The sequence below is a fragment of the Canis lupus genome, chromosome 15 (assembly GCF_048164855.1).
Source record: "Canis lupus baileyi chromosome 15, mCanLup2.hap1, whole genome shotgun sequence".
NCBI lineage: Eukaryota > Metazoa > Chordata > Mammalia > Carnivora > Canidae > Canis > Canis lupus.
Window position 1 is genome coordinate 14188355 of NC_132852.1, and position 14488 is coordinate 14202842.

At 36.5% G+C, this 14488-nt stretch overlaps 1 protein-coding gene and 1 pseudogene across 7 annotated transcripts in view; both read left to right on the forward strand.

Moving 5' to 3' along the window:
- WWC2 (WW and C2 domain containing 2) overlaps positions 1 to 14488 on the forward strand; it is a 204863-nt gene that overhangs the window by 111445 nt on the left and 78930 nt on the right. For 6 of the 7 annotated variants that reach the window (XM_072775906.1, XM_072775905.1, XM_072775902.1 and 3 more), the window contains exons 3-4: positions 1583 to 1786; positions 2577 to 2653. In XM_072775906.1, coding sequence (XP_072632007.1) covers positions 1583 to 1786; positions 2577 to 2653 — 281 coding nt within the window. Of the gene's footprint in view, positions 1 to 1137; positions 1273 to 1582; positions 1787 to 2576; positions 2654 to 14488 lie in introns of those variants that run through there. The other variant, XM_072775908.1, reaches the window with a different exon arrangement.
- On the forward strand, positions 8726 to 9113 carry LOC140605474 (mitochondrial import inner membrane translocase subunit TIM14 pseudogene; annotated as a pseudogene).

The window sequence follows — 14488 nt, forward strand, 5'->3', positions numbered from 1 at the left end:
CGGTTTCCTGAGATCACCAGGGCTTGATACCAAAATACCACGTTGTTATAATACACCTTTTTTTTTAGTATTTACATTTAATAAATAGTCTTCATAAATCCACTCGGCAGATATAACCAGTGGTGGTGAAGCACAACCCTGCTTTATGAAGCCTTCTCCTGTGGTGCCTGTGGGAACCCCCTTTGGTAGCTCACGTTTGCATCGTGCAGTGTTTCAGAAATGTAAACGTGCCCACTGCAGCTCTTGTAGCACACAGTATAAACCAGCCGACCAGAGTGTTTCTGCTGATCTATCCAAATAAATGCTGATCATTTATTATTATTATTAGTAGTAGTAGTAGTACTATTATTGTCCTTTATTCATTTCTGTGTCAGTCTGTATTACCCTCAGTGTTCTGTGACAGTTTAGCCATTGACAGGTATCTAATGGAAAGTATGTCAGTTTCCCAATATGTAGGGAACAGATGATTGGATGAAACCTCTGAAGGTATCGAGAGAGAACTAGGAGTCTGTATCTTACTATAACTATTGTAACTTATAAAATTTTTGCATTTTTTAAAAAAGATTTATTTATTTATTTATTCATAGACACAGAGAGAGAGAGAGGCAGAGACACAGGGAGAGGGGGAAACAGGCTCCATGCAGGGAGCCTGATGCGGGACTCGAGCCCGATGTGGGCCTCGATCCCGAGTCTCCAGGATCACACCCAAGGCTGCAGGCGGCGCCAAACCACTGCGTCACCAGGGCTGCCCAAATTTTGCATTTTTCATATGCATTTTGAATTTATATAATCCCTTGGATCATCTAGTTTATTAGTTACGTATCTCACTATAACACATTATCTCAAAACTTTAGTGGCTCAAAGTACATTTATTTATTATCTCCTGGTTCCTGTGTGTTATGAACCCAAGCAAGGCTCAGCTGACTCCTCCAGCTCACGGTCTTACAGGCAGGCTGTCCTCAAGGTGATAGCCAGGCATGACTGGAGAAGGATCCACTTTCATGCCAACTCACGTGGTTGTTGGCAGGATTCAGTTCCCTGTTGGCTGAGGGCCAGCAGCCCCCCTCATTCCTTGCCACGTGGGCCTCTCCATAGAACAGCTTACAGCATGACAGTTGGCTTCATTACAGCAAGAAAGCCAAGGAGAACCAGGGAGGGAGTCACAGCCTTTTGTCATCTGGTCTTGAGTACCGTCCCATCACTGCTCTCTTGTTTTCATTAGAAGCAGATCTCTAGGTCTATGCTGTATTCAGGGAGCAAGGATACAAGGAGGTGAGGATTATTGCAGGGCAGCCACAGTTAGGAAAACTTTTTTAAGACCATAAATTTTGGGGTGCCCGAATGGCTCAGCAGACAAGTGTCTATCTTTGGCTTAGGGCACAGGGAGCCTGCTTTCACCCTCTGCCTATGTCTCTACCTCTCTCTCTGTGTCTCTCATGAATAAATAAATAAAATCTTAAAAAAAAGAAAAAGGAGTTAAAGTTGGTAACTTTTTTTTAAAGCTTAAATAATCAAAAAAATTCATTAAATTCTAAAAAAAAAAAAAAAAAAAAAAAAACCAAACCACCTAATGTATTTTCAGAAACCACCCAGATTGAAGATCCACGAAAACAGTGGAGAGGGGAACAGGAGAAGATGCTCAAGGACTACCTCTCGGTGGCTCAGGATGCTCTCAGGACACAGAAAGAGCTTTACCACGTGAAGGAGCAAAGACTCGCATTGGCCCTCGATGAATACGTACGATTAAATGATGCCTACAAGGAAAAGTCAAGTTCCCACACAAGCCGTAAGTATACGGTGTGCCTGTTTAGACTGTGGAAATGGGGACCAAAGTGTAGATGAAAGAAGGCCACTTGGGTCCCAGTGGAGTTTTATTCTGAGTCCTGCCCCTCTCTAGGCAGAAAGAGCCCCCGTGAAGCCACGAGGGAGTGAGGGCACCCCACAGACCTCTCAGCAAAACCCCTTGACTCCATTACACGCAGAAGTCCCCTGCCCTCATTTGTGGATGATGAATCCCTTCTGGGTTTTGCTCCTTCCTCTGCCTGATTGCCTTTTATTTCTTTACTTTTACCTGTTCAGGTCAAGACGAGTGACTTGGCCCTCTTTGTCCCTCTTGTACAATATTTTGGCTGGGATGAATTTTCTTTTGATCCCCTCTCATGTCTCATGTCTCAGAAACTGATTCTCTGGAGTTGGTTTGGCTAAAGAGGCAGTTGAGATGGGCTCAGAAGTTCTACCTAAATTATAAATTTCAGGGTAACGTACAGCTCTGATAAGCTGTATGTGCCGTGACGTCCTCTAAGAGTTTATATATAGATATAAAATCCAGAAAACATTAAGCTCCATGGTCTTTATGACGTTCCTCTTTCTTGAGTTTTTATTTAAAAAATTTATAAAGATTTGAAGATTACTTTTTATATTTAGGTGTCTGATGAATGACAATAAACGAATCATAAAGTAAGTATCCACAGAAGCATGTAAATCTTGCTTTTAGCGTTTGTAAATTCCAAACCAAGAACTAGTTATGCAACTTGCAAAAGTTACTTTCTTTTTTTTCCTTTTTTCTCTTTGAAAAGTATTCTCAGGATCTTCATCCAGTACTAAATATGATCCCGATATTTTAAAAGCAGAGATCTCCACTACACGATTAAGGGTAAGATTTTTTTTTTTATTTGTGGTTCTACATTTAATGTGTGCACAGGATCCAAAGGAGATAGAAGGGGCTTTGGTGACCACCTATCCTCTCCATTCGGTGCAGGGACCTCCTCTACTTTTTCCCGGGAGGCTGGCCTTTCTACCTTTGTTACTGCATGTTCAGAGGTGGAGAGCGTCTTTGTCATAGAGGCACATGTTCTATTACCCGGCAGTTCTATCTATTACCTGCAGTAGGTTAAGCATATTATATATACCCACGATGTTAAATATACTTATTTACTATAATATTAATATTACATTTCAAATATACTTAGTGTATTTAGTATGTTAAAGTTCGAGTCTCAGGAACTCCTCCTTATCATGCTAAAATGTGTCTTCCAGGGTTGGGTATAATTGCCGTTCCACTGGATAGCCCGGTACTCACAGGCGTCCACATACCTTGTTCCCACGTCGTTCCTTCTCTAGGGCAAAACTTTCTTAATTCCCCACACTTCCTCCTGGATTGTTGCCTAATCTTTATCCTAAATCATTTTGACCAAACTCCTGCCAAGGCCAGAGCTTCTTTATCCTTGATTTTGGGGAGTCTTAAAGATTGTTGGTCAAGGAAATGCATTCGTGCAGCCGGTATCTCGATCATGATATAGATCATTACCATGACTCTCGAAGCCCCCAGTGAGACCTGACATCCCTGAAGGTAATGCTGGCCTCATCAACACTGTCGGTGAATGTTTTACCTGCTGTGAATTTTGTAAAACTGGAATGCTGCCAGATGTATTATTTCATGGCTTCTTTTGAGCAACATTTTGAGATTCATCCATATTAGCCTTTATTGCAGTAAGCATTCCAGTTTTGTGCATGTACCATAAATTCTTTCTCTTCTGCTATTGATGTACATTAGAGTTTATTCCAATTTCTGGTCATTAAAGAGTATGTCTTAATATACATTTCTATGATACATATCTTTCTGGTGCACATAGGCACACATTTTCATTCGTTATGAAACCAGAAGTAGAGTGCCATATTGGAAGATTTACATGCTTCAACATTAGCAGTTGCTGACAGAGGGCTTCGGGTCTCTGACTTCCTAATATCTGCCCTTTAAAGCTTACACTACTTTCTACACATAGCTTTTGCCTTCGTCCCAGAGATTTTGAATTTTATATTTTTATTATCAGTTAAAAATATTTTCTAACTCTTTATGATTTCTCATATAAGGGTATTAATATTTAAACAGTTGGGGGCTTTCTTATCGCTCTCTCTCTCTCTCTTTTTTTTTAATGATTTCAGCTTAATTCCCCACTGTGTATTTCTCAGTTCTAAAATTTCTGTTGGATTGTTTATTATTTCTAGTTACTTGCCCAAACTGCACATGGATATGTAATTTTTTGAACAAAATAATCACAGCTACTTTTAAATTCCATGTCTTTATTAATGAATGCAGTATCTAGAGTTCCTAAATATTGGATTCCTCAATTTGGTCTGTTTCTTTCCTCATGATTGTTGGTCACTAGTTGGTCAAGCTTCTTGTAGCCGCTTACTTTTTATTAAGAACCATATGTTATGTATGAGAAATAGGATAATTTGAGGTTTGGGGTGATCTTGTCATCCTTCAGGGAGGATTTAGTGTTGCTTCTCATGGGCAGCTGGGCAGGTAATTGTAATTGGGTCATGGTTCAAGCTCTCTGCAATGTGGCCTTTGTTCCTTTTCAGAGAGTAGGTCTATTTCCACTTTACCCTTTGTCTTAGGACAGAGCTCTTCAAAATCCCAGCTGAACTTTGGGCTCTTCCTGCTTGATGGAGACCAAACTCCAGATCTCCCCTCTGAGTCTCTCAGCTTTGTGGGTCCTCCAGGAGCCAGCTCTCTGCACCGCCGACTTCAGCCACTGTCTTCTCCCAACTCATCAGCTTCTATTGTACACACATATGCCTCAAACAGAGACCCCAATTATGGATTTCCTAACCTTTTGGGTCTTTAACACAAGTTCCTGCTACCTTAATAATTCTCCAGTATCTTCATAGAGATGTTTTTTTCCTTTCTCACAACTTCTCTATTTGTTCTCAGAGGAAGAGTGCAAGAAAAGTTTATACTTTTGGAAGCTAAACCTCTTTTCAGTTCAGATTTCTTGGTTTAACTCATGAAAACAGAAATAAAAGGTTTCTGGATCATCCTCTCAGAAACATCTGTCCAGCGCATCGCGGACCCTTTACTCTGTCAGCCTACTCATGTGTCTTTATGTTTCTTGAGAAGAGCATGGCATGGCTTGTCAGGTCCCCTGTTGTACCTCAGTCTATACATTTATCTGATTTAAAAAAAGGGGAATGAAAGTATTTTATTAAACCTTAGTCTCAGTAAACTTCAGTCCTCTCTGGAGCTATGCACCTCTCAGGAAACTATTAAGTATTATGATAGGCCTTTTGAAACTTTAACAGTTTTTCACAGTTCTTATCTTTGTAAAATATATTGTATATGGAATAGCCACAATAGGAATAGTCTTTTGTTCTTTCTTTTAGGAAAGATAAAGAGACTTTAAAATTTTTTTTAAATTAATTTAATTTAATTTTTTAATTTCACTCTATGTTAGTTAATGTATAGTGAAACTAAAGAAGAGGTTTAAAAACAAAAGCATCAGGTGTATCTCCTGCAAATGACCATTCAGAAAAAAATGAGGTCCCATCACAATTGGGAGATTCCCAGGAGATCCCAAGTGGTCTCATTTCCCAGACCTGTCTCCTGATGCAGCAGAATCTCCTAGATAAAGCCTATTTTATACTAAATTTTTTTTTGTACTCTTACTATCAGAAGCCTGTACTTTGTATATATATTTCATCACTGTGGGATGGTAAGGAAGTGCTTCCCTCCAGAGGAGGTTGTAGGACATTCATAGAGTGAAAGATCAATGAAAGATCAGAAGTGACGCTGTCTTTGTCTCTTTCATTAGTGAATAGGTGCTTGTTTAACACTTCTTGTCAGGGTAAATGCCTTTTTATTTATTTATTTAAATTTATATATATATATATATTTATTTATTTATTTTGGTAAATGTCTTTTTACTGATGCTCCCATAGCAAATTGACCCTTGTGGTACCTGTTGCTGTTGTCGTGCTTTGAACATGGGGATCAGATGATGCCTTCTCTCTGCTGTTTTTGCACATTTTGGCCGGGTAGCACTCTGAGAATGCCCCAGCCATTCAGAAGAGGATGAGTAGGTAACTTGGCAGTCTCATAGATTTTGATAATCTGGCCTTTCTTGGATTGCCTACCCTGTAGAAATCCCTGTGTTGGCTAGACCCTTTCACAAAGTAATGGTACAGAAATAATAATCCATGAATGAACTAATAACTCATTGCTTTGGTGTCTCGAGTACCTGCCTGCGTTTTTGGTCACTAACAATTTTTCACGACTAGCCAAACACTATCTTCATCTTCATTATTTCGATGTAACAGTATTAGTCGATGTCCTTCAATTCTTTTACCAAATTAGAGCTAGTTGGTCAAGTATTAGGGAACCAGGTATTTAGGAACATCTCTCTAAAACATCTGTTTTATAATGTGGTCATAGGTATTGGTGAAGACTGGGTTTTCTTCTTGGTCAGGTGGGTTAATACTACTTCATGGCGTCTTCTCATTACTGAAATGGTAAAGTGAATAAATTAATGCTTTTTATTAATACACTCATAACTTTTAGAGGTAGTATTTGTGTGAGAAAATGTGTCTTAGGAAGAAGAATGTAAACACTTTTTACTGCGAAATTTGTTATTTCTACAGTGAAGTCCATTATTTCGCAGTAAACTGGGAAAAAAACTGTTTCATTTATTCATAATAGATACTTAGACCATAGCCTTCTTGGGGGTAGAGAATGGAATATCTAATACAAACTAAAACTTAATTTCAGCTGGTATTTTTAAAAATGTATGCTTTATAACAAATATTCATGATAAAAGCTCTCAATAAAATGAGCTTAGAGGAAACATACCTCAACACAATAAAGGCCATATATGAGAAACCTACAGCTAACATCATACTCAATGATGAAAAACTAAGATCTTTCCTGTAAGGTTAGGAACAAGACAAGGATGTCCACTCTCACCAGTTTTATTCAACATAGTACTGGAAATGCCAGCCTTAGCAATCAGACAACAAAAAGAAATAAAAGGCATCTAAACTTTAAGGGAAGAAGTCAAACTTTCCTATTTGCAGATCACATAATACTACACATAGAAAACCCTAGAGACTCTACCAAGAAATTCCAGAACTCATAAGTGAATTCAGCAAGGTCATAGGATACAAAATCAATATATGAAAATCTATTGCATTTCTGTACAGTAATAATGAGTCAGCAGAAAGAGAAATTAAGGAATCAATCCTATTTATATTACACTAAAAATAATAAAATACCTAGGAATAAACTTAACCAAGGAGATAAAAGCCTTGTACTCTGAAAACTACAAAACATTGATGAAGGAAGTTGAAAATGACACAAAGAAATGGAAAGACATTCCATGCTCATGGATTAGAAGAACAAATACTGTTAAAATATCTGTGCTATCCAAAGCAATGTACACATTTAATGCAATCCCTATCAAAACACCAACAGCATTTTTCACAGTAGTACAATCCTAACATTTGTATGGAACCACAAAAGACCCTGAATAGCCAAAGCAATCATGAAAAAGAAAAATGAAACTGAAGGTATCACAATTCCAGACTTCAAGTTATATTACAAGGCTATAGTAATCAAAACAATATAGTACAGGCACAAAAATAGACAAATGGATCAATGGAACAGAATAGAAAGCCCAGAAATAAACCCACAGTTATGTGATCAATTAATCTACAACAAAAGGGACAAGTAGGGGATCCCTGGGTGGCTCAGCGGTTTAGCGCCTGCCTTTGGCCCAGGAAGCGCTCCTGGAGTCCGGGGATCGAGTCCCGCATCGGGCTCCCGGCATGGAGCGTGCTTCTCCCTCTGCCTGTGTCTCTGCCTCTCTCTCTCTCTCTCTCTCTCTCTATCATGAATAAATAAATAAAATATTTTTTAAAAAGGGACGAGAATATTCAATGGGGAAAAGTTTCTTAAACAAACAATATTGGGAAAACTGGACCACTTTCTTAGAGTATACACAAAAAGAAACTCAAAATGAATTAGACGTGAATGTGAGACTTGAAACCATAAAAATCTTAGAAGAGAACATAGACAGTAACCTCTGACATCAGCTGTAGTAACTTTTTTCTAGATATGTCTCCTGGGCTAGAGAAATAAAAGCAAAAGTAAACTATTGGGACTTCATCAAAATTAAATGCTCTGCACAGCAAAGGAAACAGCCAATGAAACTAAAAGACAACCTACTGAATGGAAGAAAATGGAATATCTGCAAATGACATATCTGATAAAGGGTTAGTATCCAAAATATATAAAGAACTTAGGCAACTCAGGATGTCTGGGTAGCTCAGTTGGTTGACTGTCTTGCTCTTGATTTTAACTCAGATTGTGATCTTGGGGTCATGAGATCAGGCCCCACGTCGAGCTCCACACTCAACAGGGAGTCTGCTTCTTTTACTCTCCTTCTCCCTCTACGTCTTGCCTCACTCACATGCTTGCACTCTCTCTCTCTCAAATAAATCTTTAAAAAAAAAAAGGAGAACTTATACAACTCAGCACTAAAAAACCAAACAATCCTACAAAAATGGTGCAGAAGACATGAACAAACATTTCTCCAAAGACATACAGATGGACAACAGATATGAAAAGATGCTCAACATCACTCATCATCAGGGAAATACAAATCAAAAGTACAATAAGATAGCACCTTACACCTGTCAGAATGGCTGAAGTCAACACAAGAAACAAGTGCTGGTGAGGATGTGGAGAAAAAAGGAAACTTCTGGCATCATTGGTGGGAATGCAAACTGGTATAGTCACTATGGAAGACAGGATAGAGGTTCTTCAAAAAATTAAAAATAGGTTCTGTGCCTGCTGGTGGTGGCCGCATCACTGTCTGGTAGAGTTGTGGATTTGGTAGCTGCATCTTTGGGCTGAGATGAACTGTACTCTTGGCAGAGGTCAGGGAAATAAGCCAGAGCCATGGCCAGTACAGTCGTAGCAACTGGACTGACCTTTGCTGCTGCAGGGCTTGCAGGTCATTATGTTTTGCAAGCCATGAAACATATGGAGTCTCAAGTAAAACAAGTTTTTCAATGTCTACCAAAATATGCCTTCAATGGCGGCTGTTACAGAGATGATGGGCTTGAATCCAAAATGATGAAATGAGAGGCAGCATTAATACTAGGCATAAGCCCTACTGCCAATAAAGGAAAAATAAGAGATGCTCACCAATGAATTATGTTTTTAAGTCACCCAGACAAGGGAGGATCTCCTTATATAGCAGCCAAAATCAATGAAGCTAAAGATTTACTAGGAGGTCAAGCTAAAAAATGAAGTAAATGTGTGATGGATTTTAGGATCTTGTTAGTTTATGTATATGAGTGCCAGCTTTTTATATTATAAGATGCCTCGCAGCTATAAATACAGAATAGATAAATCTCTACCCTACAATCCAGAAATTACACTACTGGGTATTTATCCAAAGAATATGAAAACAGTAATTTGAAGAGATATATGTACCCCTATTTTACTGCAACACTATTTACAATAGCTAATATATGGAAACAGCCCAATTATCCATCAATAGATAAATGGATAAAGAAGATGAATGGATAAAGAATATTATTTAGCCATAAAAGTGAACAAAATCTTGCCATTTGAAAAACATGGTTACATCTAGAGAGCATTATTCTAAGCAAAATGAGCCCTCAGACAAAGACAAATAGCATAGTATTTCATTCATAGGTAGAATTTAAGAAAGAAATGAACAAAGAAAAAAAGACAAACAATAAAACGGATTCTTAACTAGAGAGAACAAACTGATGGTTACCAGAGGAGGTCAGTTGAGAGAGGGGTGAAATAGGTGAAGGGGAATTAAGAGTCCACTTATCTTGAACACTGAGTAATATATAGGATTGTTGAATCACTATATCTACACCTGAAAGTAATATAATACTGTATGTTAAATACACTGGAATTAAAACTAATAATAATAAATTTTAAGCATAAAAATTTTAGACATTTATACTCCAAATTACATATAGATGATATTTGGTGAAGAAAATAGTTGGTGAATATTAGATTAAAGTGAAATAAATGTTGTAAGTGTAAAAGAAAATCCTTAGAAATACGAATGCCTTTGAGAAATTTATTGAGCACTATAGCATATGCTGTGATACAACTTTTAATTTTGTAAAAATAATAATAATAATAATAATAATAATAATAATAATAGTAAGGCCCCTTTGGTTAAATTATTTGTATTCTACTCCAAACACATGACTAGTTGGTGAGCACTGCTGTTAATAACAATGTACTATCATTGTTCTCAAATATATTTACTCACACATTGTTAATATGAATTCCCTTTAATTATTTCTAGCAATGGTGATGGACTTGGAAAAGTCAACTATAATCTTACCTATTTGCAATCTTGTGCCTAGATTTAAAAGAATGGCAGTTGGATTAAAGTTTAGTTTGTCACTGTGAATGGAGTTAACTCATGTGTACATCAGATTATGACACTTTAACCAATAATGTAACTAACCAAAAATCCTAGCAGTGTGCTTTGAATGAAAAGAAATATGCCTTCTTAGAATATAACTTGCTGCCAATAAGGCTTGTCTCTTGACTTGACATGAGAGGTGTCTTCACACTACATTTAAAACTTAGCTTATATCCTGAGTTCTTCCATCTGTGACTTACCTGATTTCAGTGTGCTGAAACAGAGAGGGCACTACTAACCCACAGCACCAAACTGTTTATTAGGTAAGGCTGTAATTCCTTTAGGATGTTCAGAAATGGGTTTGTATTGTAGTTAGTATTGGGTTAGGAAATAGTATACTGGTCTTACTTAATCTTGAGTGAAATGAAGAATGGTGTGACTTGACTCACTCATACTTGCTAAAAGAGAAAAAAAGAACAAGACTGAAAGAAAAGGAGAGAGTATTTAATACGAGAACTGGGATTGTCTCCGTTATAATGTGCTAGTAACTTGAAACAATTAAAATTCACAGCACAGAAGGGCATTTTTTTCAAAAACCATTTTCAAACCTTGAGTAAAGTGACTTAACATTTAATCAAATTTATTAATTTCATAGTATTTTCTTTCTCTCTTTCTCTTTAATGATTTTGGTCTCCTTTTCTAGCTTTGAAGGGTACCATCCTACAAGCTAAATAATATTTACTTGAAAAGAAAACCTTCATTGACACTGTGTTGTTGGGGAGAAGATGTTTAGTTTCCCCTCACCTAGATAAACAACCATATCAGTTTCTCTGGCTATGATTTTTGATCTTCTCCATCTTCATTCATAAACATTCTTAAATCCACAATGCTGATGGCATATAAAACTAAATGCAATTAACTTCTTTAATGGGAAAGGACATAGTATAAAACAGATAAGAAAATAATTCATAAATAATCAATTTTAAATAATTCTGTAAAACCTACAAAACACATTCTTTCATTTTTGAAAGGCCTTGGAATTTAAGCTTTGTGGAACTATATGTGATAAAGATATTATAATGAATACATTCAAATCAATACTTATATTCTGATACTTTTCCTTGATACATACACAACAAATACATTGACCTAATATGTTTGCATTAAATTTTGAAAGAATTAGTCTTGTGATAGCCATAACAATGAAGTAGTGAAAAATATCTATACTATATGTATTTTGTAGTCTTTAGTATTTTCATATGTATGTTAATTTCTAGAGTTGAGGATGGTAGACATAGTACTGTCAGCTTCTACTTTATCAGAGAACTAGAATCTGAGGGATCTCCTTCAAGGTACAGAAAAAATAGAATTGTATGATTTGAGATTAGCAGTTAGATCCCAGATTTAGATTTGTCCTTTTGGAGAGATAAAGGAAGATTGATGAAATAGGTCCAACAAGGAGATATTTTGCCTAAAATGCAGGCGATTGGAATCATACAAATATCTTTCAAAAGCTTGAAATGGCTTGTTTCAGCCTGGGAAGAATTAGCTGCTATAGGAATTGTCTTCCAATAGCAGACAAAGAACTGGACACAATCTATAAAACAATGCCTGAGATCATACCATCTCCAGTGCAGAGAGGACTCAAACATAGTCTACTTGTGTGCCTGAGCTGAAGAGTCAGAAGAATGAAGTTCAGTGAAGTGAAAGTGTTTGGAATTTGTAGGAATCCTGGAGAGGAGGGAGCTACAGAGAGAGAAGCAGCAAGAGAAGGCTCTGAAGATTTCTGATGCAGTCTCCTCAAATCTTTGAGTAAACATGGTATAAAATACAACAAAAGTGCGGAAACAAAGCAGTAGGACAAACAATTCTCAGAGCTCAAAGGACTAGGTATAGTTTCTGTCTATAAACCAGAATGGAGAGACCTCATATGTTATGGGGCAGAAGAGAGAGACCTTGGTAGTAGAGCCACATTTGTCTAAGGCTGAAGGCTGCTCTGGAGCTGCCATAGCAAAAATTACAAGCAAACCTTGAATGGATCACATTTATTTAAAACAATTTAACTGTGTGCTGGAAGAAAGTATAGCACTCTAAAGAATACATGAAAATTCAACACCAATGATGTAAAATTCACAATGGCCAACATCTAATAAAAAACTTCCATTCATGTTCAGGAATGAGAGTAGGGAGGAGAGGCAGAAAGGGGGATCCCCAAGGGGCATGAGGAAGCTTTCAGGGGAATGATGGATATATTCTTTATCTTGATTATGTTGGTGGTTTTGTGTGTATATACATATGTCAGTATTTGTCAAACTATAGTTTAAGCATACTCACTTCATTATATGCCAGTTATACATCAATAAAGCTGTTAAAATTGCTGAGCATTTTAAGAAGCAAGAAAATATGACTTATAACAAAAACAAGAAGTGACACTTATTTAATTAGCAGGTAAACATGTTAAAAGGTATTATACACATGCTCAACAGTAGAAGAAAACACGATGAGGAGAGAAAATAAAGATATAAAAGATCAAAATGGAAGTTTTATAGATTAAATATACAATATCAGAAATGAAAAATACACTTATTGAGAACAACCTATATGCTGAGTAAAAGGATCAGTGAATTTGAAGATAAAGGAATAGAAACTATCCAAAATGACTTACAGAGATGAAAAAAGCCTGAGAAAAATTTAAAGCACACCAGTGTCCTCTAGCACAGTATTAAATGATCGAATATATATGTTAGAGTTCCCACAAAAAAGCAAGGAGGTGGAAATCACAAAAAAAAAATTGAAAAAATTAAAACTATAAATCCATAGGTATAGCAAAGTACTCCAAAGCAGAATAAAAACAGAGATCATATGAAGGTATATGATGATTAAATTGCAGAAAATCAGTGATAAAAAAATCTTAAAAGCAGCCACAGAAATTAGACAGTTACATGATGGAACAAAGATAGTAACTACAGCAGATTCTCATTAGAATCTATGCAACCCTATAAGGCAGTGGGGTGATATATTAAGATTTATTAAGATTACTAACCAAAAAAATGTCAACTTAGATTGCTATATCTAATGAAAATATCTTTCAGAACTGAAGGCAAAAACAGCTCACTTCGAAAATGGGCAAGGGGTTTTAGCAGACATTTCTCCAAAGAAGATATGCAAATGTCCCATAAGCATATGAAGGGATGACAAACATCACTAGTTATTAGGGGAATGCAAATCAAAGCCACAATGAGATACCAACTTCACACCCATTAGGAATTTTTTGTTTTTAAAGGGGAAAATAACAAATATTGGTGAGGATATGGGGAAATTGGAACTCTTGTGCATTGCTAGTAGGGATGGAAGTTGGTACAGCCACTGGAAAACAGTCTCTGCCATAGATTTTTCTGTTCAGTTTTTGGGGAAAATTACTAAAAACATGAAAACCATTCTTAACTCATGAGCCATAAAAAGTTAGGTCACAAAATATATTTGACTCACAAGTTGTCATTTGCTGATCTCTGCTCTAAGAAACCACTGAGAAAATATAGAGATATTAGAGATATTACCAAAAAATGGAGATAAAATGGAACCATCAAAAATACAGTTAATCCAAAAGGAGGCAGGAATAGAGGTAGAAAGGATAAAAGAATATATGTGACAATTAGAAAACAAATATAAAGATAGTAAATTTAAACCCAACCATCCCCAAAATTACACTAAATGTAAATGGTGTACATACTCCAGTTAAAAGGCAGAAATTATCAGAATGGTTAAAATAGACCCAACTTTATGATGGCTGCAACAGAGCTATTTTAAATGTGAAGACCCAGACAAGTTAAAAATTAGAGGAATGAAAAATATCTATCATAAAAATACAAATGCATAGAAAGTTGGAGTTGTCATATTAATATCAAAGTTAAACTTTAGAATAAGAATATTTTTACCAGGGGTTTTATAGTAATAAATAAGTCAGTTCACCAAAGGACATAAAGATATATGCACATAACCCTTCAAATACCTGAAATAAAAACCAATAGAATGAAAGAATGACTAAGTCACAATTATAGTTGGATAGATATATCAATATTCCTCTCTTAGTAATTTATGGACTATATGGACAGAAGATCAGCATACTTGTTGCAGTTTTTTTTTTAAAGATTTTATTTATTTATTCATGAGAGACACAGAGAGAGAGAGAGGCAGAGACACAGGCAGAGTGAGAAGCAGGCTCCATGCAGGGAGCCCGATGTGGGACTCGACCCATGATCACACCCCGGGCTGAAGGTGGCGCTAAA